General features: G+C 55.6%; 8 protein-coding genes across 8 annotated transcripts; 4 read left to right on the top strand and 4 right to left on the bottom strand.

Moving 5' to 3' along the window:
- Positions 1–245: 245 nt before the first annotated feature.
- Positions 246–613, top strand: GLRG_03447 (uncharacterized protein; the record flags this gene model as incomplete). Its single annotated transcript, XM_008094132.1, has 2 exons — positions 246–360; positions 432–613. The coding sequence occupies 2 exons, from the start codon at positions 246–248 to the stop codon at positions 611–613; spliced, it is 297 nt and encodes a 98-aa protein (XP_008092323.1).
- Positions 614–1,300: 687 nt separating this feature from the next.
- Positions 1,301–2,441, top strand: GLRG_03446 (exosome complex exonuclease RRP4; the record flags this gene model as incomplete). Its single annotated transcript, XM_008094131.1, has 2 exons — positions 1,301–1,509; positions 1,616–2,441. 2 exons carry the CDS (start codon positions 1,301–1,303, stop codon positions 2,439–2,441), a joined length of 1,035 nt encoding a protein of 344 aa, XP_008092322.1.
- Positions 2,442–2,691: 250 nt separating this feature from the next.
- On the bottom strand, positions 2,692–3,765 carry GLRG_03445 (glutamate-cysteine ligase modifier subunit; the record flags this gene model as incomplete). The annotated part of the gene is made up of 2 exons (XM_008094130.1): positions 2,692–3,649; positions 3,740–3,765. The coding sequence occupies 2 exons, from the start codon at positions 3,763–3,765 to the stop codon at positions 2,692–2,694; spliced, it is 984 nt and encodes a 327-aa protein (XP_008092321.1).
- A 1,433-nt stretch (positions 3,766–5,198) lies between these two features.
- GLRG_03444 (clathrin adaptor complex small chain) lies at positions 5,199–5,978 on the top strand (the record flags this gene model as incomplete). Its single annotated transcript, XM_008094129.1, has 5 exons — positions 5,199–5,209; positions 5,276–5,309; positions 5,379–5,496; positions 5,559–5,833; positions 5,949–5,978. The coding sequence occupies 5 exons, from the start codon at positions 5,199–5,201 to the stop codon at positions 5,976–5,978; spliced, it is 468 nt and encodes a 155-aa protein (XP_008092320.1).
- Positions 5,979–7,833: 1,855 nt separating this feature from the next.
- Positions 7,834–8,935, top strand: GLRG_03443 (uncharacterized protein; the record flags this gene model as incomplete). The annotated part of the gene is made up of 2 exons (XM_008094128.1): positions 7,834–7,839; positions 7,919–8,935. 2 exons carry the CDS (start codon positions 7,834–7,836, stop codon positions 8,933–8,935), a joined length of 1,023 nt encoding a protein of 340 aa, XP_008092319.1.
- A 498-nt stretch (positions 8,936–9,433) lies between these two features.
- GLRG_03442 (uncharacterized protein) lies at positions 9,434–9,748 on the bottom strand (the record flags this gene model as incomplete). Its single annotated transcript, XM_008094127.1, has 1 exon — positions 9,434–9,748. A coding segment is annotated over one exon (315 nt), but the record flags the coding sequence as incomplete, so codon positions are not given.
- A 1,499-nt stretch (positions 9,749–11,247) lies between these two features.
- Positions 11,248–14,931, bottom strand: GLRG_03441 (hsp90-like protein; the record flags this gene model as incomplete). The annotated part of the gene is made up of 3 exons (XM_008094126.1): positions 11,248–12,115; positions 12,172–13,054; positions 13,107–14,931. 3 exons carry the CDS (start codon positions 14,929–14,931, stop codon positions 11,248–11,250), a joined length of 3,576 nt encoding a protein of 1,191 aa, XP_008092317.1.
- Positions 14,932–18,601: 3,670 nt separating this feature from the next.
- Positions 18,602–20,608, bottom strand: GLRG_03440 (uncharacterized protein; the record flags this gene model as incomplete). The annotated part of the gene is made up of 1 exon (XM_008094125.1): positions 18,602–20,608. One exon carries the CDS (start codon positions 20,606–20,608, stop codon positions 18,602–18,604), a length of 2,007 nt encoding a protein of 668 aa, XP_008092316.1.
- Positions 20,609–24,681: the final 4,073 nt, after the last annotated feature.

Genomic DNA, 24,681 nt, shown 5'->3' with positions numbered 1-24,681 from the left:
AGCTCCCCGAGCCTTTGGAGGGGCCACACCGGCTGGAGGGCCACCGCTCCTGCCCGCCAATGATGGGAGTATCCGTAAATGTTATTGCAAGGGGAGACGGCCCAGGTCAGCCAATCAGATGCAACGCGGGTACAAAGCTTCAAGGCTATACAGCACTTGAAGGCCATAAGCGTCGCATCCTGTCACAAAAAGCACACCAGTCAATCCAACCCTTCTTTAAAAGCTCGACGTTGAAAAGTGTCGCCATGATCGGAGGAGGCGACAAGATTCCCAGCGTGGCTACCCTCGACAAGCCCGAGAACCTCGACCAGCTCCTGCGTGAGGACCGCGGCGATGATTGCACGTCTTGCAGAGTAGTTGGTGAGGACCCCTAAGCTGCCCACTGCGCTCGAAGGCTACCACGATACTAATCGCGATTCTTTCACGTATAGGAGGCGGTGCGTTCCTCGGTCTCGCAGCGTATAACTATCTGACCGGCATGGGACACCTCGAAAGGCAACGTGCGGCGATCATCAAATCTGGCTCGAGGTTCGGCATGAGAAGCCGCAAGTTCGGTATCGCTAGCATCTCGATGGGCCTGGCCTACCTCGGACTGTGGAGGTTGTTCCGTTAACGGAACCTTAAGGGAAGGAGGGCATATCACAACAACATAAACACCACTCAAACGATTATACCACTGCGGTCGTCAAAAATACAGAGCCATGCCACGAGCCATCAGGACGGCTGCCGCCGTCTCTGACAATTCGCTATGGAGCGAGCGACGCCTACGATTACGCCACTGTTATTGTAGAGCTTGGAGGGATACATTTGGTAACTGGCCAAGTCTAGACCTCGTCACACAACGGGAATCATTTGAGACGGGATGCTCCCGTTGTTTTTCATCAACGATGGTTACGGCTGAATGGGGCTGTAATAATGCTGTATAACACTGTCATACTAAAAACGAAAATATGAATCAAAATACTTTACGCTAGTCTTAGCATTTTTCATTGTGACTTGTTTGTATTGATGTTCAGGGTCTTGTGAAGTCGCAAATTCGAAGATGTCGGTGTCGCTATCCATCCAGCTCCAATCTGCCCCTCCAAAGCTTCACCAAAAATTCTTTGCACCCAGTTAATCTAGACCTCACCAAACCATCAAACCACCACTGAACACAGCAACCACTACGATTGAATCCCCAAGATAGCTGAGCCAGATCTTTCGAATATATCGAGAAAATCTGAGAACAGAAAGATTACCTTCGAGGCATCACCGACACGCCATCCCACGGCCTTGTCGCCGTTACTACAAGAAAAAAAAAATGCCCATCACAATCCTTGCCCCGAGGGGCACGCCGTCACAGCACAAGCCCACACACTTTGCCGCTGCCGCCGACTCGGATTCGGACTCTGAAGGCGGCGTCGATATCGAAGGCGACATTTCCATGCGCCCGGCGAAGCGCTCCCGTGGCGACAACTACGAGATTGTCACACCGGGCGAGGTCATCACCGATGACCCCCAGTGGATGAGGTTTGTTCGCTCTTCTGCTCTTGGCCGACTCTCTTGGCATTCACCCATGAACTCTTCCGTGCTTGCGCTGCACAACAGGATTCGCCTAGACTGACAAACGAGACAGAGGCCACGGCACCTACATCACCCCCACGACGACAGACATCGTCTCCTCCGTCGCTGGCACCGTGACCCGCACCAACAAGCTCCTCTCCGTCCGCCCCCTCCGCGCCCGCTACACCCCCGAGATTGGTGACCTGGTCGTCGGTCGCATCGTTGAGGTCCAAGCGAAGCGCTGGCGCGTCGATGTCGGCTCCTCGCAGCTCGCCATCCTCCAGATTTCGGCCATCAACCTCCCTGGCGGCATCCTCCGCAAGCGTACCGACACGGACGAGTTGCAGATCCGGTCCTTCTTCGCCGAGGGCGACCTGGTGGTGGCCGAGGTCCAGCAGCTGCACCAGGACGGCGCTGCTAGCCTGCACACGCGCTCCCTCAAGTACGGCAAGCTACGCAACGGCGTCTTCGTCGCCGTCACGGGCACCGGTGGCGGCGGCGGCGTCGTGCGGGCCAAACGGCAGCAATGGGTTATGGACGCAGCGCGGGGCGCGAGCAAGGTGCATGTCACACTGGGCGTTAACGGCTTCATCTGGATCAGCAAGCACGTCGAGAGCGACGTGCCCGAGAGCGTGGGGCTCAACCGCATGGAGGAGAGTGTCAGTGCCAACGTCTACTCAAGCCAGAACGATCGGATTGACACCGAGACGATGCGCGAGATCGCGCGGATACGCAGCGTCATCCTGGCGCTGGTGGAGAACGGATTGAGAGTCGAGGAGGACCTGGTGGTCAGGGGGTATAAGGAGGCAGTCGAAATGGGCCTGGAGAGCGTCGACGACGACATTTACCTCGGCGGCGAAAGGGGGAAGAGGCTCGCTGAGACTCTGCTGAGGGAATAGGCCGATTCACAGTGGAAGCGGAAGCTCAAAGGAGCTGCATTTATGCAAAATGAAATGAAAGAAAAAGGACGCCTTTGAGAAATGAGACTCTTAATAGATACCAAAAGGGGAAGCCTCGTATAAACCCGTCCAAGAGACCCTGAATCGTCAGACATTAGAAACGCTATGCAGTATGTACCTATAGGAAGGCTGTATAATCCAAGCCCATGGTATCAAGAAAAAATGTATCCAACAGCTGGAATATTCACTCCTACGAGGTCTCAACTAGCTCCGCGCCAGCAAAATAGCCCTTATTCTCGATGACGCCCCGGTCTTTAACAAACGCAGTGTACTTGACCACCCACTCCGGCGTGAGCTCGCCCTCGAGACCGTCCTCGCCCTCGACGGGGTCGGCGAGGACGCCAGCGCCCTGCAGGCCGTGGCCAAGGAGCTCACGGAGGGTGCCGCGGGGAAGGATGTCGGTGCAGTCGGTGTGAACGAGCAGCTCAACGCCCTCGGTCTTGGCCAGCTTGGCCAGCGATGGGGGCACGCTGCAACAGTCCTTGATGTTGATCTGGTCGACGGCCGGGCGGACGCTGACCTTTTTGATAAACTTGGCCAACTTTTCCGTGCCGAACTCGGAAATGCCGAGGGCCTTGACCTCGCCGCGTTTGTACAGATCCTCCAGCACCGTCCACGTCGCAACCTCTTCGTCGATATTGCCCTGAGAGGCGTTGCGTGTGTCGGCCTCCCATTCGCAATCGCCCTCGAACGACATACCGGGGAAGGAGGCGATAAGAAGGTCTATCGTCGTGACGCCCAACTCCTTCCGCACGAGGCTCAGGGCGTCCTGAACATACTGCGCGCGGTCCTGCGCGGGGGCGTTGGGAAGGAAAAACAGCTTCACAGTGATGTCGTAGTTGTCGGGTTCCTCTTGTAGGCCAGAGTAGGACCAGTCTATGCGCGGGATGTAGAGGATGTCATTCTCACGGGCGGTCCACAGGTCGATGGCGGTGCGACCAGAGGAATGATGGGAGAAGCCATTCAAGTGGCCATTCAGAGTGCCATTTCCGTTGACGGGCTCGTCGTCGATAGGCGAGGACTCATCGGTGGACGAGTAGTCTTGCTGGGCGGCGAGGAAGTTGCTTCGCAGCGAGTTGGTAAGTTCGAGGTTTGATCTGTAGGCACCCGGTTTACGGATAATGGAGGGGCCGCCTGAGACAATATTTCTGTACGTGGCAGAGGATCACCAATTAGCATCAGGGCGCGGGTCGGATTTATGCAAACAAAACAAGGGAAAATGTGAAGGCAGTACAAACCCCGTGGAAAGAATGAGTTTCGTCATGACGGCGGTTATGGTGGTGGAAGACGACTTCTGGTAAGTTGGCTAAATATCAGACGTGATGGCACGGTAGGCTGGATCAGATCGCGTTGCCAGAAGTTCTGATTGCGCAATGCTGTGAGGCTGTCTCCGTCTTTCTTCAGCACTTTACCCCCCTCTGTTTGGCACCTAGTATTTTTTTTTCTTCCCAAAGTCTGTTGGAGGGGTTGATTAACAATCCGAGTTTGGCGGCGCCGATAAGGATGGGTTCGCTCCGCTCGGGATTCACAGGGGAGACAGGGTAATTATTAATAGGCGTCGCACAGCATGCGGATACCAGACCGTTTATCGAAAAGCCTAAAACGGAGCCAAAGGGCTTGGGGAAGTGGTAATTGTTATGCAACAGTGAGGTGCAGGCGAAGAGGGGGCTGTGTTCTAGAAGGACGAGAAACGGTTCTGGAACTCCAAGGTGGATAGAGTATTTCTTTCGTTTTGTTGGTCGAGGTGAAGGAAAAGAGCGGAAGAGGGAGACGGAGGGAAATGGCGGAGAGGCTACGGAAGGCTGACTGGTACCTTTTTCAATAATTTGGACCTGTCAGAAAAGATCGATTCAAGCGCGTCTCTGTGACAGAATGTGTGACTGTGGGAGTAGGCGGCACAAGTAGAATCATAGCCTTTCGTTGTGGTAGCGGCACTCATTTTGTCATCATCCCACCTTCCACCCCTCCATTCCCGCTGCAGGAGCGCAACTCCGGGAAGGTCAGCGGTGCAGTGGGGTATGTCGCCTAGCGCGCCAGCCAGGAAGTGATTTGCTTTCTGTACCTAGGTACTAGGTATGTAGGCTGCGCTTCCCGTAGGAGTGAATCCCCAAAGCCCCCACTGGTTGTGGCCTATGACATGCCGTTGTTGGCAAGAGTCTCTGCTCGGCTAGGTACTCGACTCAGGCCGCCCAGCAGTGTGTGTCTTTAGCGTCTTGGGGGATATGAGGCAGACAAAGATAACCAGCCACTGAAGAACAAGCTTTGTTCTGCACAGGGGCCTGTGCACAACGAAACAAGCCAGTCCCCATGGTTTGTCAGCATGTTAAAAACGCCCTAGAGTTTACTCTAGGGCGTTCTGCAAGCCCGCTGTCAACAGGTGCCTGATGATGCAGATGCGACAGGTTTCCACAATTAGTAGGTAAGGTGAGGTGAGGTGAATCGGGTGCCTGCCTGAGGACACCACAGCGGGAAGCGCACCTGCCACCAATTCTGGACACCTTGAGCCTGCCAGCCTGACGTGACAAAGGGGCATCACCACACGACATCCCGCAGTTCGTCGCCAACCGCAGTCCATACCTCGGTCTGCTCTGCTTGATCACAAGCCCACGGCACCAGTCTGAGGTCCACAACGCTCGTCCGGTCTCACCTTTAATCTTTCCTCCGTACAACTCGTTGTGGTGATGTGAGAGCATCATCATGGCTATCCAGTACGTTCGCTCCCCCTCGCCATTCTTGTCGGTGCATACGAGCAAGACAGCTAACCCATGATACAGCTACCTCATTCTTCTTTCTCGCCAGGGCAAAGTGGTACGCATTATTCCCCTTCATACATACACCTCCTTTAAAGAACCTATTACTAACAAATTGTTCGTACAGCGCCTTGCGAAGTGGTTCACCACCCTGTCGCCGAGGGAGAAGGCCAAGATTGTCAAGGACGTCTCCCAGCTGGTTCTCGCCCGTAGAACTCGCATGTGCAACTTCCTCGAGTACAAGGGTCAGTTACCATCAGAGCCCGACAGTATCGTAGCCGAGCATTGCCTGACATGTTTCACGAAGATTCCAAGATTGTTTACCGCAGATATGCCTCACTATTCTTCATCGCCGGCGCCGCCTCGGAAGACAATGAGCTGATCACCCTCGAAATCATCCACCGCTACGTCGAGCAGATGGACAAGTACTACGGCAACGTCTGCGAGCTTGATATCATCTTCTCGTTCACAAAAGCCTATTATATTTTAGACGAGCTACTATTGGCCGGGGAACTGCAAGAAAGCAGTAAAAAGAATGTCCTGCGCTGTATATCACAGCAGGACTCGCTAGAAGACATGGAGGTACGTGTGGCTCACATTTGTTTTCAGTTTGATATACCCGCCTTCCAGACAAACAATTGCAGATGCACGCCACGGGCCAAGTCTTGGGCTGACCATATTTCCCTAACCCTTTCAGGTCGAGGACGAAGTTACCAAAATTATGTAACCCAGCTTCAATGTGTACCTATCCACTTGATTGCGACGTGATGCTCGGAAACGACAAGCCCCGAACCGAATCCATAACCTACATACACGTGTTGCGTTGGCCATGCTTGGCATGGCTTTGGCGAGTGTTTTTAGCTAATGGGCGCTCTACCACGTATGCAGGAAACGGAAGCGGTCACGTCGTCTCTCAAGAAAGTCGGTATTCTCTGAAAAAAAAAAAAAGTCCAATTGGCCGGTGACGGGCACCAGGCAGATGCATGATATGCCAGGAGAACAAGCGGCTGATGCGCAACGAAGACAACACGCGCCTGTGCGGATACAAAAGGAGTGGCCCAGGCGGTCTTTTATGTGCATAGATCTTGGAAGGTGGAAAACCACCCTCTCCTACATCAAGAGAAGAACATAGGGCGGTGCGGGTTGCACAGTCGCATCCACAAAACCTGTCGATTCCGGGTTTCCGCTTCGTCCAGAGAAGACATAGAAGCCAGACACGGGGCCAGGGGTTGGCGGCGTCATTCGAGAAGCAATGCGCTCCACGCAAAGCCGTAACAATTAACAAATAGACGAGCTTTATGATCACAAAGAAGGACCTCCAATTCTTCATGTTGCCAGAGACAGTATGAAGGCATGTCGCGAAACGGACTCCGAGCCCTCGTGGTCTTTTGACGACGCCTCATTCGCTTGGAGATTGCCGTCTGTCCCCCGTCCGGATGCGGCGTGGACTCGACAGAGTTGACGAACGACCCACTGTTAGCTCTCCAAAGGAGAGGAGTCGGAACAAAAGGGGGCGACCCCCCTTCTAACAAGCAGCAAGGGAACAGGGGCTGGTCCCTGACTTCCAAAGCAGTCCCCCGCGCATCCGGTGCCAAGGACGCCGCAGGGTGTCGAGCAAGATACGCTTTGTCACAGGCCCCCCTGTCGGTCGCGTTCACTATCAGTTCCTATCTTGAGACTGGACCACCCTCAACCGGTAGCTTCTACGTGGGACTGGAGCGGGGACCTTGTCAGGCGGACACGGGGAACATACCGGCAGACCCAGGACCCATAAGCCAGCAGCGATAGCACCAAGGACCAAGGTGTAGCAGCACTCAGCACCCAGACCACACAAACCACGTACCCCAGGGTAGTAAGTCGTCACCTCATACCGGCATCGCACCTGCGAGTATGCTCTGGGACAGCACCACCATCGGCCACCGACTCCCTTCCCGCTCGCTCGCTCCCGCTTCGCGCTTTAAACTCACGGCGTCACCCCATCCCTCTCTCCTTCTACCCCTCCGTCTCTCCCGTATCCATATCATTGTCCAACTTCCCAATACGCCCGCATGACACCATCCGTTTTTCAGTAATGTCTGTCGACCAGATCAACTACTAGGCGCATCGCGTCTAGTCTCCGTTCATCCATCCGAACCGAACTGATCTACAGGGTCGAGTCGCTCCTTGCCTTACCTAGAGCAGGCACAGGCTCCCGGCTTCCATCGAAACACAGACAGCAGCCTCTCACTTCATCCATCCTTCTCGCGACGCATCACTTGCGCCTTATCGCGTCTTTGATTTTCAAATCACCACATATCAGACTCCGGGTCACCGCCTTTCCGATACCCGCACCCGCCCCTATGTCAATCTGGCGCAACGCCCAACTCCTGTGACATCATCCGACACGTTCGTACTAAGGAATCCGACGGCTCCATCACAACAACCTGATCGCAGCGCGATACCGGCGATAAGCTCACTGCAACCCTCAGATCATTAGCCATAGCGCCCTTGGTTTGGTCAACCACTTTACGACAGTCTACGAATGCCTGCGCCTCAAACCTTCACCTCATCTTCTTTACCACACCTGACCCAGACCTATCAAAATGAAGGTGCGCTTCTTCTGCTGTTCACAGCAGGCAGCAATGCGTCGCACCCTACCCCGCGACACCCTGCTAACCCAGCTCGCAGTACCTACCGCTGCAAGACTTCGACGCCGTCACTGGCGCTCTGAACTTCAACACCCCCGATTGCAACGTCACTGGCGGGTGCGATCTGTATACGACCAAGTCGACCGGCTCCGACAAGAAATTATTTAAGAACATCGACAAGGACCTGAGCTCACAACATGCCGCCCTGCTGAAGCTCGGCGCCAGCCTGTCGCCGCCGGACCGCGAAGCCATGCTGGCAACGTCCCCCAACATGCAAATGTTCTCGCACTCGAGCGCGTTTGGTCCCTTGTCGGAGCTTTCAAGTCGTCGCACATTTGCCTACCTGATCGCAACCCTGAACGCGAGCCATCAGCACTACGACTTTTCACACGTTCTGAGACCAGGCGACTTCAAAAAGGAGAGAAACCTGCGGCGGGTGATGGGAAACCTAGACTCGATCCTGCAGAATGTCAGACCGCATGTTGAGGCTCACCCAATCGAGCAGGCCACGTCTTCAGAGACGAAGCCGGTGTGGGGCCCACACTGCTGGTCCAAGATCGATAAGGAGATGCGCCTGAACGAGTGCACCGTCTTCAGCTACAACCCGGATGTTGACCCATTTGAAGAGGATGAGTCTGCAATCTGGGCTGCTCACTACTTCTTCTTCAATCGCGCGTTGAAGCGAGTCGCCTATCTTTATGTGCGAGTCGTTCCCGTCGTTTCTTCACAATCACCGCGCTTGCAACCGGCGCTTTCCGGTTCTGTAAAGCGGACGCGCAGTGCCCAGTTTGACGCACTGGGTGCCAACAAGCGCGCCAAGTACTGGCTCGGTAACCGTGACGCCGAACTGGTAGCACCCGACGAAGACGACGAGCAAAGTGACGGCTTCCTATGGAATCGAGGTGCCGACGGCGACTTGGTCCCGTTTTCCGACGACGACGACTACACTGAAGAGCGCTTCTTCTACGACGAAGAGGAGGACGACGAGACCGACTCTGACCCGAAGAGTCCGGTACGGCGCATGAGCGAGGACGTCGTGGCCCACATGGAGATCTAAAGACTACTCCACACTGGCGCATGACCTGTTTATGCTTCCCCGTTTCTCTCATGTTTTCAGAGCCATTATGACGAAACGGAGTCATTGATTCAACACCGCCTATCAGAGCTTGTAAGGATAGCTCTCCACACCCGCTGAGACACAACAACTCCACACAGATGAGGTTGTCACGGCTCCCACGACATGGGCACCATTCAACGGCCCATTGTCATTCGATTTATTTTTATTTTTCCTTTTTTTACGTTCGAGTAATTACTTCAGTTTTATTCGAGTACTGCTGAGTTTGGTTTTTCTTTCCGTTGTCGTTGAACCTGTACGCTGGCAACGAGCGTTTGCCTACTTTTTTTTTTCCTTTCCTTTTTCTTTCCTGTCTGTTCGATCGATGGCAGCGATACCCTCATGCTTTCTCGCCAGGTGGCGCTGGCAGGGAAACGGAAGCACGGGAGGGGTTTTTAGGGTACGGTGCATGCGGACATTGGTCCTGGATGGCAAACAGGATTAAAAGGCCTGGGGCGGGGTGTGGTTTGTGAAACAGAACAACGTCGGGAGTTTTTCCCTGGGTTTCCAAGAGTCCTTATTCGCTCGTCTGACAGCGACGCGTTTGGATCTGGACATATATGCTGGAGTTGGGTTTCCTGGGGGAGGGGGGTACACATGCCAAGGGGAACCTTTTGTGATGTTTTTGCTTTTCCTGTCTCTTTTCCTGGTCTGTACGCAGTGACAAAACGAGTCACAACAAAGCCGTACCTTCAGCCTGGTTCTGGATGAGTACTGTGTTGAATGATGAACTCTTACGGCCTTTTCCATCACACGCGTTCGCCCGAGCCTCCCCTGTGTTAAAATGATGTTCAATAATGGAATCTGGGCATCTCTGATATCTCGAGGTGCCGGTTTGTCATACCGGCATGGCCTCTCTCCCGTCTTCCGGGTTCGAGAACTTGGCCTTGGACGCCGGCCGAGGGCGACTTCGCATATCTCCTCCTGGTCATGCCTCGGACCACGATCCCCCCCGCTCTCTCTCTCTCTCTCTCTCTCTCTTTCGGGGGTACCCGTCTCCCGTTTCCCCGTACCTCTACACTAACTCCTTCGTGTGCCCGATGATGGCTAAAGTGCGGAGAAGGGCGCTGGCCTCGCGGGAGCGGGGTTCGACGGTCTGGAGGTGTGTTTGTGGGTGTGGGTTGGGAGGGTGGGGATGTTCTGAGAGGGAGGGGTCTGGCCCCATTAACTCGTACCGTGGGTCGGTCCCGAACACCGGCTTGGCGGATTCTTGGGTAGCCCTCTAACCCCCCTCCATTTAACCTATTGAGCACGTCGACTGACGGGCGGCGAGGCCTTCGTCGGCCATTGGGGAGGACCACGAGCACCGTCCGAGGAGTGGAGGACTTGCTCAAGCGTGTGAGGTGGGGTACGCAGAAAACGAGAAGCGAAGAGAGACCTGATGGCGGCGCGGGGAGGCGGGAGAAGCATGATGAATTGATATATGCGTTCATCAGCTACTCGACATTATAATCCCTGTTCAATATTTTCCCTTCCTCCTTCCAGACTATCGAGTGTGTTGTTCTCTCATACAGAGCTCTTGGGGGGAGGAGGGGTTTTCCGTCCCGGTTTCCAGCCTCGTTCGTCCCATTGCCAATCCCTTCCCCGTCCCGATCTCGTGTGAATGATCGAGGGGGAATGACACTCATCTCATGTCCGGGTATTTTTTTTTCGTGTACGCCCGGAACGCCGCTTGCTGCCCGCCCTGCATAAAAAGAAAATTCAAACCAACTTATGTCCACACTTGATTGCTCTCGCCTTCTTGCTTCGTGCCTGTCTCCGAAGGGACAGGTCCCGCGTTGCCCCCCGCAACCTTTGAACTACAATACCCCTTCACTGTTCAACCTTGAGCAGCAAGACACCATGCCCACCTGCGTGGCTCCTCCTCGTCCGTCTTTCGGCTTGCTTCGCTGCAAATGTTACCACCCAAGCCCGTTTTCGCTCCCAGAAGTAACAGAATGTTGTCATATGCCCAGGCCCGACTTGCAAGGAAAGCCTAAATCAGTGCGATCCCAGTCTGGGCGGGATTCATTACGAATACAGTAGACGACCAAGGGAGATTAGGAAATGAAATGAAAAGAGAAGAGAAGAGAAGAAATAGCAAAACTGTGATACGCCCTTACGCCAACTTTTGTACTTCGCAGACGAAAGAAAAGGGGGAATCCAATGTGTAGTAACGCATCTCAAAACGAAAAGACGAGAAAGAAAAAAAGGAAGAAAAAAAAAAGGGGGGGGGAGGGGGTCCTTCCCACTTCTAACAAGTCATCAAACGTCAACTATGCCCCCTTTTCTGACAGAGGTTGCTCGGATGCCGACGCGATTGCGTTCCCGTTTCCGTTCCCGTTTGGGTGGATCGCATCCCCCTTCTCGTTCAACTCCGGGGCGGTACCGCCATTGGCTGCTTTTGGTTTCTCGGACGCGGCTCGCTCCGGTATCGTCTTTCTCGTCAGACTCGTCGTTTCGGGCTCTTCCGGGATCGTGGCAAACTTCTTGAGAACCTGCTTCAATGCTGGGCGTCGGATAGGCTTGCTGAGGAACTCGTTCATGCCGCTCTCCATGCACTCCCTCACGTTGCTCTCTTCCGAGAAAGCCGTCAATGCAACAATGGGAGCCGTGTAGCCCATCTTGCGAATGAGTTTCGTGGACTGGAGGCCGTCGAGGTTCGGCATCTGAACGTCCATGAAAATGACATCGAAACCCTTGTTGTCATCCATGTTTGCTTTGACAAGGTCGTAAGCCTCCTGACCATCTTTGGCTATGGTGACGTCGTAGACCTCTTCAAGCTTCAGCATCTTGCTGACGACCTCAATGTTCGTCGAGTTGTCGTCGGCAACAAGCACTCGTAGTTTTACCTCCGGATTGGCCTTGGTGGCCATCGCCTTGTCGATTGCTGCCATCTGATCTCTCGAGTTTCGCTTCCCTTTCGGTGCTGGGTTGGATGCAAAAAACGGCTGACTGAGACCGACTAGCCTTGGCTGCTGATCCAAGAGATTCTTCGCATTGGTCTCATTAGTTGGCTTGATGGGCGGTTTGACGGGTGTTCCGCCAGAGTTACGTTTCGAGTTATGGGTGCTCTCAATTGCGTCGATGGCATCAACACTCGGAGTTCGAGAATTGACGCTGCTGGAGGCGGTACTTGATGCCCTGTGACACGCCCACGTTAGCGTTTTGTCCTCTGTCCTGCTGGTAGGGAGACTTACTTGTCCTTGACGTATTTCAGGGGAATCTGCATGGTGAAAGTCGTGCCAACCCCAACGGTGCTCTTCAGGGAAATGGAGCCTCCCATGAGGGTTGCGAGCTGATGACAGATACTTAGGCCGAGACCCGTACCGCCATACTTCTTGCTTAATCCCAAGTCGCCCTGTACAAAAGGTTCAAAAACTTTCTGTTGCATGTGTTCAGCAATACCCGGGCCGGTATCTTCAACCTCGAATTCGAAAAGATACGCCTTTGCTCCGGGAGGCGGCGGTGTGGGAGACCGTTCCCGGACGTAGATGTGCGGTGTCGACTTGGGCTCCATCGGGTTAATAACCAAGGCAGTGCCCTTAAGAGACTCAGAAGTTGAACCTCCCTTTGAAATCACAGACTGGCTGGAGTTGGAACCAAGCCGGTGCCGGGGCCGGCTGTGTCGTCGGGAATCCTTGGAGAACGACGAAGAGCGGCTGCCGTCGTTCGCTGGCGGAGTTTCCACTTCACCAATGCACTTGATGCGGACATCTACCCTGCCACCCGCCGGCGTGAACTTGACACTGTTACTCACTAGGTTGATGATGACCTGGAGAATGCGGTGTTGGTCGCCCCAGAGACACATGTCCTTCAGTCTGCCGGTACCGTGTGGGCCAAGGGCAGGCAGCCTGTTGTCCATGCTTGTTCTCTCAGGGCTGCCAAGTTCTATGGCTTCGGAGGCGAGAAAGTTGACAGTTAGTGTGATCCGACCCTCTTTGACCTGCTTATCAAAGATGGTCAGGATCTGCGACTTGATGTCGGCCAGGCGAAATTCCCTCTCCTCCAGGTTGAGCTGCTGGCCAATCTGGTTCTTGGAAAAGCTAAGGAGATCTTCAAGCAGATGAAGCAGCAGGTCGCCTGTAACTTGTTGGCTTCATCAAGAGGAAAGGATATAGCAATCTCGGCTTACCTGATTTATAAAGCGTCTTGAGAGACTGCTTGATCCTCAGAATGTCGTTTTCCTCCATACAAACAGCGCACATCCCAAGGATACCGTTAAGTGGCGTCTTGAGCTCGTGGGATATGTTAGCAATGAAGAGGGTCTTGCTTTCGTTGGCGGCCTCGGCCGCTTTCTTGCTGATCTCGAGCTCTCTTGTCCGTTCCAAGACTTTCTGGTCCAGTGAGGTGTATTGTTTAACTAGCTCATCGCTCATGTCGTTGAAGGTCTCTGTCAGCTCGGTGAGCTCGTCGGTGATCAAATGCTTGCGGTTCTCAACCTTGCCAGGGATTTTGAAGATGCGGCGGGTTGAATCGCGGTCGTGGTCGGAGGCAACTTTCTCCCTATGCTTGTAACGCACCAACTGGTAGATGCTTGCGATGAACCCGTCCTTTTTTGACCGCTTTGACCGAGACGATTGTCCGCCTGAGCAGGGAGTCCCGCCGTCGTCTAAATCAGAATAGTAACCATCCTCGTAGCCTGGTGGCTGGACCGACCTCTCCGTCGCCGTCTTGAGTCGTCTAATTGGCTTCACGCTGAGGTGCGCACAGGGGAATATAAGGATGATGATGAGACCCGCGGTGCCGAAGACGCATCCCAATATGATGTTCCGTAAGGTGTCGATGGGCTCGTCGGCCTCTGATTTGTCCTGCTCTACCACGACTGTCCAGTTGACGAGGGCGGTATTGGTTCTAGCGAAACCCACGGCGACCGGATGGCCCTGTTCGTTCTTCGTTGAGAGCATGGAGCTTGAGTTGTTGGGGGAAGCGAATCTTTTGGCGAAAGAATCGAAAACCGCCGGGTATGTCTTCATGGGGAATGGCTTATCGTCTTGGCTGCTCGCCGAGCTTCGTTCGCTGTGACGGTCACCTTGACCGGGCAAGGGGTTGGGCGGTAGCACAAACTTCACTGGCACCCCACCTATTTTGTGACTTTCCGGCAGATACGTTTCGTTGCTGACTGCTTGGTTGGAGGGAAACCTATTGGATTGATCTGTGGGCCCGACGAGCAGCACTATACCTGTATCGCCCAAGCCTTCGCGGGAGTTGCGGATAGCGATCAGAGAGTTTGCCGTGGCGACGAGTGTCATATATCCTAGTATGAAGTCTGGCTGCAGGTTATAGCGGATCGGAACAGTGATGGACATGAGGGCGGTTGTCTCGTTGATCACCACGGGGCCAAGCAACAAGCCACCGTTTGCCGTAATGCGAACGCCGGGAAAGGCATAGGCAGAGAAGGCCTGTGTGGTGTTTCTGTACTGGTTCGGACGTCCAAGGTCCGTATAGGTGATGTTTGGGTAGAGGGCAGTCAGGTAGCCCTCAGGGGTGTCGGAGAGGTAGGCCGGCTGTCCATTGGAGCCACCATATGGCAATGGAATACGGGGGATTCTCTCCCCAGTGACATTGAGCAGACCGTGAACGTTGCCAGTGGTGTTTCTCGAGTAGATCCTCCCTTGTAGCAACCCATTGAGACCGCCAACACTCAGAGCACTGTTGAGATCATCCTTGGCCTGGGCCCAATTCCCCTCCGTGTCGTTTCCCTCGTAGAAGTTGAACAGGGAGTTTTGAATCAGAATTCGGGACGAGATGGTAATGATGCTGGTCTGAAGGAGTTCGAGCTCGGCAGAGACGCGCGATGCCTTGAGCGAGGCAGTGAGGGCGAGCTCACGTCCTTCGACCTCGGTGACGAACTTGTTGACGTATATCCAGACAGGAACAGACAGGATCATCAAGCCAACAAGGACAGCAACCACCACAAGGAAGGCGAGCTGTTCCCGAATGGCGATCCTGACGCCCATGGTGAACAGACTATAAAGGCGGGTCTGGCAGTGTCTGGGCGGGCTTCATCGTCTGCAGCGGCGTGTCCCGGAACTTCTTGTTAACTAGCGCGATGATGTGTTGTCAAGTGAGAGAATCGCAAAACACAAGTCTTTGAATTGCTTGGCACGAGGTTGCTCGAAAGTGAACTGCACGACCGACGATCGCGGCGATTTGTGTCGAGATGGTACCCGCAGTCTCCCCAAAAACCCAGTTCCCTTTTTTCTTGGTTGTTCACAGAAGCAGGAGCAGGGGGGGAGTAGGCAAAAGGCCAACGTCGTTGGTGTTCCGGTGAGTGGAAGGGCCGGCGAAGGGGGGGGGGGGGGGGGGGCCAAAATGCTCCAGCAGTCGAAATGAAGGTGGAGGACGCAACACGAAAAGTTGATTTTGCGAATTCGTCACAAGAGGAAGGGGTTTGAGCTGCGTGCGAGGGAATGTCTTGGTTGTCGGTTGGAGAGAATGACTGAGTGGAATGGGATGGGCTGAGAAGGGCGAGCCAGAAAGAAGATGGCCAGCGGCCGAGGGTGGAGCTACGGGAGGAGCTGGGATGCTGGGCCACTATGAACCAGGCCCAGGGTAGGTTGCTGCTACGGCAGTACTTGCGAGGTACGCAGCTTTTACCTCGCTTCGGACTAGCGCCATTGAGAAAAGAAAAACACGTAGTGCAGGATACATGGCCCTTCTCATGTCGAACATGGCGAATCAGGTACCTCTGTCCTTTGCCTCCTCGGCGGGGATTCATCCACGAACGGAGTGGACGGAGCGGCCTCGTGAGATTACCAAGACACGACAACCACCGCCATCACCTAACGGCAAAGACGAGACGAGACGGTCAAGGTCCCCTCTGCAAGGGCAAGGAGGATGCGGCCATCACGGCTGAATGGCACGTCGTGTCAGGAGTGACACTTGGACTCCTGTCGCTCGGTATGATGGAAGCGGCTACGAGAACTACATACGAATATAGTTACGGCATCGCTCGAGCTTGCGCTGCCTTACTTGCCTTAGCTGGGCTATGCACACTGCGAGGCCGTCTTCCCGTCTGCTCAGGGGATGCATGTACGCAAGGACGCTCCCAGAGCTCGCCCGTTTCTTGGTTTGCTACGCTAGCGAACGCCAAGTACCACACGTGTGGAAGACGCTACCGGGATAGCGTCTCGCAAGGGCGAAGCTCGGTGAATAACGGGCTTGCTAAGCCCTCCAACTGGGCTGGGAAACCTACGTTGTCAGCCGCGGACGGGAGAGATGATATGGCGAGGGGCGGAATGCGATGCTAGCCTAGGGACCGACTACGTAGGTATGTGTTGCTGAGGCCCCCCCAAACCATACGTAGGTGGAAGGGTATAGACAGGTACACAAAGGTCGTAGAATAATAGGATGAGAGAGCGGCCCCCTTCTATTCCACGAGTTTCCCCGCGAGATCGCCAAGTCGCCCAGACTGAAGGGGGGAAGAAGTGGTCTACTGACGCTTGGGGCGGACGGCTTGAGGGGTCTTGGAAATCGAGAAGCCAGAGCCGTTCGGTGTACGGATTGGCTAAGGCGAAAACGCGTTGCATGTTTTGAATGGTTGTAGAAGTGGTTGGTTGCCCGGAGCGGGTATCAGAAGGACATGGAAAGGAAAGAAGAGAAGTAAAGGCCCCCCCCCCCCAGAGTCCCTCGCAAGTCCCTCACAAGTCCCTCGCCAGTCTCCCGGAGACAGATCAGCGATCAGCGTAGCCGTGAATTCAATTCGTCCAGACGCCGACATCTGATAGGCTCCCCGGTTCCCTGTGGGCTGTGGCTCTTTGGGGCGAGGAATGGGAGTCCGTGTCCCGACCGATAAAGTCGAGAGGTCTACAGCCAGTCTAGGCCCTGACTATGGCATTCGCGGCTCTGGCAGCTTTTTGCGGCGTTTTGCAACACGAGCCGCCGCTGCGCACGATGGTTCTAACGGTTCTCACTCACTCATCCATCACCCGAACACTCACTCACTCACTTACTCACTTACGATGTACTCACTCAACCACTCACTCGTCATCCACAATCTCTCTTTCACCCTCACCGATGGCCGTGGCTGCTGTTATGTGCATGTTGTCGGGGAAGGCAACATCCCATGCTCTCTTGCATTAATAATTCCACGATCCACTGAATACCGTATGTATGCAGCCAAGGCACTCCCTCCCACCTTTACAGTATGCAGTGGACGCTCGAGGAACCCGCCAGCGATCTCATTTCGGCGGGTCATCGAGGGATCCCCTCTGCTTTTCCTCTCTTAATCTCACGTCGCAGCCCACAGCGTGGTGATGCTGGTCGTGGTCCGCGCTTTGCGGCCGCTTTCCCCCCAGACAGAAGCGACTTGCGCCGAAATCCCATGTTCCGACCTCCTCCCCCCCTCGCCCCTTCACCCCTGCTCGCCCGGCCAGCGTTCCACCCCTGGTTCCCCGGGCTCCCTTGACGATGCAACCATCACTCGCCCCCCCCATTGTAACACGAGCCAATGGTTTTCACTCCTGGTGCTGCCTCAGGACTCATCCCCCCTCTGGCACGCTGCTGCCATATGACAAGAGATATGGCCCTCCCGCCCCGGAGATGAGGCTACGATGTGGGAAAGAGTGCTCGCCACGGACGCCTCGGACGAAAGCGGCTCCCGTGGCTTGCTCAGACCCAGGCTGACACTCTTGTCTAATCCCAAATCATCGCCGCTGGCCAGGCTTTGCCTCTTTTGCTTTCATCGCGGAGGCGTCAGTCAGCTCGTCTAAGGTCTTAGCAGGGCTTCCGACTGACTGTATCAAAACATTATTGTGCACATGTACAACCTTAAGAGGGATTGCCTTGGATACGTCCCTCAGCCTCCGCCCATCGTGGGGTCATGCTTGACATGGCCAATGTATACAAATGTCATCCCCCGCTGGTTTCACGAAGAGTTTGTCGAGACTCATCAACACGGCGTCGTCCGCTCCCCTTCCCCTTACCGGCAGTTCAGTCTGTCTGTCTGTCTGTCTGTCTGCCGACATTATCAAACCCCGGGAGATTTACCTACCTCGCCAAAGCGGCATGTTGCGCTGCAGGGACATGGCTTGTCTCCGAAAGCAGCACAACAGCAATACCCAGGCGCGCGTGTTTCCCGCTGTCGAGCGCCACCGGCCGTGCCCACCGAACACTGCACGCAATTCTGTCCAGGCCTTTTCCCCGGTCATCCCGCCCGCGCAAAGGCCTCGCCGACGTCGCGCCGCGCACCCGCCCACAAACTCGGTCCCCCGTCACGCGCGCCTCGCCCGCGTTTTTACGGCATCGGAGAAAACGTCTTTGACGGAGAAGGTAAAGCTTGGAAAGAAACGGTTTAGAGTTTGTATTTGTATTTCTTTCTTTCTTTTTTTGGTCTCCCCTCCGGGCACTCGGATCACCCATGGGAACCGGCCTCCCTCCGAACACTCTAGGAAAAAAATTTCACATTGTCATGTCGTCAAGTCATTACAAAGTCATAATGCCCACCCCTCCCAGTTCCTTGCCGTCAGTCATAATATCAAGACCGTTTGTTTCCGGCAGACCTTTCCCGGTCTGTTTCCTGCCTACCGTCCCATGCAAGGGAGGATCCCACAGCGCCGTCGCGTTTCCGACAAACATAACAGATACATAGGGTCGTTAGAGCATCATTATCATCATACCCATCCTTGTCTACCGCATCACCATGAGCGGGACTATTGCCGACTGACTCGACATGGTTCGGTCGTCGGGTAACACACTCACAAAGCTCCTCCCAAACAGCCCTTCCCTCAGCCGCATCTGCAGCCCGCAGTTGTCCCTCCCTGCCGCGGGCGCCGGAGTGCCCTTGCGCGTGAACTCCTTGGTCAGCTTCATCAGCACCGCCGCCTTGGCCTTGCGCAGAGCGCTGACCCGCATCGCCGCGTCCTCGGCCAGCATGCGGTGCGCCTCCTCTTGCTCGATGTTCCGTTGCACCGAGGAAATACCGTCCTCCGGGCTCGTGTATCGGTTCGCGCTGGGGTCGTACACGGCAGGCTGCAGCAGGACGGGATGCGGGGACATGTCCTGGATGGGCGCCGTGATGTTGGGTACAGGGGTCGACGGGCGGAAGAAGACGTCGTCCTCCTCGGGCACGGGGGGCTGTTCCCTGTGGTGTCTGTGCTTGCGGTGGCGGCTGTGGCTCCGGCTCCCGTGATGCCGTGACGAGGAGCCCTCCTTCCCGCCACCGCCGTCGTCCTTGCGGTGCTTCCTGCGCCGATGGACGCGCTTCTTCTTGAGTATTGTGCTGAAGGAGGTGCTGGCCTCCTTGGCGGCCGCGAGGTCTGATGCCAGATCCTCGTCGAGGCCCTCGTACGGGTCGTACGGGTCGTACTCGTCGTCAACGTATAATTCACTGCCGAGGTCAAAGTCGAGTAGTTCTCGAGTGGCAGCGGCCGCCGCGGCGGACGGCGAGGGGAGGTCGTCGTCGTGGGACGCCTCGACCGAGTGGAGGCTATCGGCCTCGGAGTTGGTCCGTGAGTGCTGGGACCAGATGTCGCTGCTGCTGCCGCTGGCGGGCTCCATGAGCGGCGCCAGGGCCTCGTCCCAGTCGCCGCCGTTGATGAGCACGACGTTGTCAAAGTCGTACTCCTTGACCGTCTTCTGGTGGGCGTCGACCAGATCCGACAGCTGGCTAGCCGTCATGGTGGCGTTGCGCACTTGCATGTACCGCAGGCGCGGGAAGTGCATGGGCTTACGGCTCGGCGCGGGCGGCAGCGGCGACATGGGCGACGTCACCTCGTTGAAGAGCTTCTTGCACTGCCTTGGTGGCGCGAACAGCGGGTCGGCGGCGAGGGCGATGGGGCACGGCCCCTTGGGACCCAGCCAGGTGAAGTGCAGCTTCTCGAGCGTGCCGGAGAACTGGCGGATGTAGTCGTCTATGATCTTGAGGTGGTCGAGCCCGGGGGAGGGGCCATAGAAGTCCCAGGCCTCGACGGAGATGTTGAGCTTGCGGATCTGCTTCCAGCGGCGGCCCGCCGAGGGCACGGCGCCGAAGCCGGGGACGTGGCGGAGGTAGTTGAAGGCCGAGGGGTGCATGCCGGAGAGGGAGAGCTTCTCGAGGCGCTCGAGGGGCGCGCGCTCGACGGCGATGCGCAGGCTCATGATGGCATAGTCGACGATGTCGCGGCGGTAGCGCTCCTGCGGGTCCTGGCCCGGGCAGCGAATGGTCAGGTGGCGGATGTTGACGAGGTAGCGCATGGCGTTGATGAAGCTTGGGACGTTGGTGGCGGCGTGGAAGAGGGGCGGGTACTGCTGGGTCAGGATCTCGCCGAGCTCTGTGTTGGCGTACTTTGGCCGGGCCAGGACCGAGGCCATGCTCGTGTGTGGTGTGTAGAGGAAGCAGATCTCGCGGCCGGTGATGGGGTGGACGAGGGGCGGGAGGAAGGTGGCCTCAGAGTGGGCAAAGTGGAAGTGCAGGTGCTCGACGTGGTGGCCGACGCGGGCGAGGGCCTGGATACGGGACTGCTTGGTGAAGGTGTTTGCGGAGAAGGTGACGCGGATGCGCTTGAAGAGGGGTTTCGTGGCGATGTTGCAGCAGGCGGAGTTGGCGAGGCGGAGGGAGGCGAGGTCGCGCTTTGGGAGGAGGTCGAGGACCTTGGAGCCTAAGGACGAGTGTTCCTTCTGCCAGAGGCAGTAGAACGGGGTTGGGAGCGCTGCCATGGCCTTCTCATGTCGTTGCGGGACGCAGGCTCTGGGTGGCTGTTGTCGAGGATTCAATGATGATGGGCTTGTTGATTTCTTATCGTTATCTCCAAAGTCGGGCTGTCGTTGCCGGACTTGGTGTATTGATCAAAATGGTGTAAGTGGTTATCAGATAGATGGGCGGGGTTGGGTTGGAGGATCGATTTCAGAAATGAAGAACGACGGGGTTCCCGGGATAGAGGAAGAACTATGAAGATGGTTTTCTTTCTTTCTTCCTTGCGTCCTTGCTTGGTTTCTTGGGTTTCTCTCTCTCTCTCTCTTTCTTTCTTTCTTATGAACTAGGTTCCTTCGTCAATGTTCGAGTGAGGGGTATCCACAACTCGTTCTTCTCGCTCAACCAGATTCGGGTTCGATGATAATGTGAGACTGGGATGAGATACCAGTCGGGTATAAAACAAAAGAGCTTTGGTACAACAAAGAGGGTTCCAGTTGCCTCCTAGGAAAATAGATACAAGCAAAGATAGGGAAAAGCAGATCTTAAAAATTAGGCCAACAAGAAAGGGGAGGGCAGAGGAGAAAGTGGCAGGATATATACTGTTTCCTCTTAGAGACTCGGATGAGAGAGAGGGGACTGATTCGGCCGGGGGGCCACAGACAAGGCTCGATCGAACCCAGTTTTTTCCCTCTCTTCTTTCCTGCGTCGCGCGAAAATGGATACAGAACAGCCACGCTCAAGACAAGAGGCGGAAGAGAAAAAAGCTGAGCGACCAGCCCCCCCTTACCCGCATCGTCCCGTCGCTCGTCGGTGGGAACGACTGGCGGGTGAGTCATGTCTGTCGAGACCTGCATATGCAAGACTAGCGTGGAAGTGTAAGTCCACGGGTTCCATGGGGACAGACTTCAGCAGCAAATACAATACCAAAAAAAAAATGAGCCCAGGGAAAAGCGCGAGCGCGGGATGGCCACTTTCTGGCTGTCTGCTGGGGGGCAAACACGTCCTAGTACGTCCCAGGACGGGGAATCGACAAAAAGGACTGGACGGGGAGGGCTGTTGGCCACGCGAGCCTCACACGCCCACACGTCCACACACGTCGAGCATCACTGACCACCCCCCCGATGCGTCCCACGGCGTGTACAGAACAGGACGAGTTGACGACGTGTCGGGGGGTCGTGGTTGGTCCATACTGCATAGCAGGTAGGTACGGATACCTAGTACGGATAGAGGAAGGAAAGAGTCCAAAGGTCGTGGGAGATGCAGTACCTAGCGCTGCAGCTAGACGCAGGAAGGCACGCCCCCTTCCCTCAACGGCGGCCAAGAAGTTTTGTTTCAAGTGGTCCCAGTGGTCGAGGGCCTCTGGTGGGTGAGACCGTCTGGCCCGTCTGCTGCGGGACTCTGCAGGGAAAAGAGTGGCATGCAGTCTGCCCTGCCTCGTCTTGTCTGCCCACGAGTGCCGGGATCTGCAGAAAGTCCAAGAGTAGGTAGCCCAGGTAAGGTAAGGTAAGGTGAACCCGTACCCGTGCAGCCGTGCTTGTGCTGGTGCGGGAGAAGCGCTATCGATAAGCGTACCCTACCCAGCACAGCGATTCAGTGGATCCCCTTCCTGCCCGGTTTCCCCACAGACATATCCACCAGCGCGCCGGGGACGTCAAACCAAGGTAAACACGACGCCCCATTGGCCCAGAATCCTCAAGGCTGGTCATCCCTCGACACCTAATTCGCCCGAAACGCGAAATCCACGCGACATGGGCTCCGGGTGCCGACGGGAGCGCGTCTATCGTCGACGACCAGTCATTTCGTGGACTCCAGTCTCCGAGTCTTAAGCGCTGCCCACGGCCCACGACTAGTGTAGACTTGGCCCGGGGGGGGGAGAGGCGATGGCATGGCATCCCATGGACGATCCGCACTGCGCTGGACAAGACAGGGAAAACACCTCCCTGGTCTTCTTGCTTGGCTGCTGAGCCGGAGGGAACCTACCAGCATGAAGTTCAAGCAACTCTGCTGGGGAAAAAAAGGTCCGCTAACATGGCTCGCTTGTCGTCCTAGACTTGGCTTTTTTGGAAAATCTCGTCGTCGTCGTCGTGGGAGATACCCATGTTGTTCGGCATTTGCAGCGACGCTCGTAGATAGAAACCTCTCCCTCCTAGCCTATCCAGGAAGGTTATGTATAGTATGATGGAGCTGGATGGTCGCTTGCGCCCATCTTCTCTCACCGTCACTTCTCGCCTCCGTCTTGCCCACGATAACAACCGGACAGGCAGTCCGTTCAATCCGTAGCCTACAAACTAAATCATCCATCCACCCGTTTTCGCAGATCCCCTCGCGTAGACGTACATGTCGCCTTGGCGAACGTACGGAGTACAGCAGGTCATCCAAGTACCCAGGTAAGTAGATAGCTAGCTATGTAGGTATGTGGACCGAGTCCCGGCACAAAGGTAGAAAATAAAAAAATAAAAATAAAAAGAGGCAGAGCCGGTTCAAGGGTGTTGACCTGCCGCACATGGCCTATTGCACTAGCGTCACTGGCTCGGCTGGTGCGATGATGACTCTTTATTTCGGTCCTTAGGCGAGATCCACAACCATGGCCTGCATTCTCCATCCTGTATCCGTACTACGCTTCGTCGGTGTGTCTACGTAGTAGTGTACATCGCAACCTGCCCCATTGACCAGTAAGGTCGGTTGCGCAATCCGCCTGCGCCGGACCAAATCCCAGGTCGCCACTACGTACAGCCGTGACTTTTGGGGAAGGTATGGGAACATCAACCGAACGAATCATATGAGCCCCCCCCCCACCATTCCTAGTGTTATTGTTGTTGCTGTTGCGCATTTGCATACGGGCATCCAAACCTTTTCCACTGGCCCATCTGCCTTCTCATCCGATGTGTGAGGTGTACGGATACTCCGTAGTCCATGTTGGAAGGCAACGCAACCTTGGTCCCCACAACTTTGACCAAAAAGATACCGACACACATACATACACACACACTATCCGTACACACGCATACACATACACATACCACATATCCGTACATGCGCACACACACACAAACCACACAACCACATTGTTGGCCCAGATGTCAAAACCCACCACTGAAACGGGGCTGACAGTATACAGTACGCAACCCGACCGCAACTAGATGTTCCCTCAAAGACTGACTATCCCCGTCTTCGGAACCAACTACCTCTTCGTCCCAAACCCGCGTCGACAAACGGTCCAAGGTCTGAGCAACAAGGGTCCCGTCCCCCCTCCCCCGCCACGTTTGCACCTCTCAGACATTCCCGCCTCAGAAACGAAGGTATCCAAGCAGTTGACGTCCTGCATATAATCATCCCATCCTCTCTTCCCGTCAAGTCAAGTCGAGTCCCGGGCCAACCCGGACACAGCAAGTCCAAGCCCCAAGGGATGACATTAGTTGACTCGGAGACTAATTGCGGCCGTCTGTTCCTTCCGCTTCGCAACCCCCGTGCATCGCATCCCACCGCACCGCATCGCATTACCACATACCGTCCGCGCCCTCGTCCCCACGACAATCCTCAACCACACAGCCAGACAAAGATGATGGACTGAAAACCGCAACAAGGCATATTGCACACCCTCGCCCCACCACATGATCGTCGTAGTGTCCACAACCACAGCTGCAAGTCTCCCCCGTCACCGTCCATGCTGTCAAACTCCCAAGGTGGATGGCATACCACATCCTACCGACGGCAGGCTTCTCTTACCTCGCAAAACCTCGACATCCCCCAAGTCCCCTCCAGAAAACATCGTCGACCGGGGTGTTGAAGCGGTAAAGGGAAGAAACGGGCCCATGGGGGCCACGTCGTCGGTCTGTCCCCCTGCTTCGCCGTCACATCAACCAAGCCACCCCGACGAAACACATATCCCGCAACCCTTTCACACGGGCCCATCATCGTCATCCCTCGGTCTCGAGGCCCAGAGACCCCAAAACCCAAAGACAAGGTAAACCGCCAAACAAAACCCACAACCCACGTTTCTTCCACCCCCCGGTCACCCGGCCTAAACTCCACCAAACCGCTGCGTCAACCAAGGGTCGTGAACCACGACCGCCCACATCTCGTTGTTTTATTTTAT

Source organism: Colletotrichum graminicola (genome assembly GCF_000149035.1).
Source record: "Colletotrichum graminicola M1.001 genomic scaffold supercont1.10, whole genome shotgun sequence".
In the NCBI taxonomy this organism is placed as follows: domain Eukaryota; kingdom Fungi; phylum Ascomycota; class Sordariomycetes; order Glomerellales; family Glomerellaceae; genus Colletotrichum; species Colletotrichum graminicola.
Note: the sequence above shows the minus strand (reverse complement) of the source record. Positions and strands in the feature narration are given on the sequence as shown.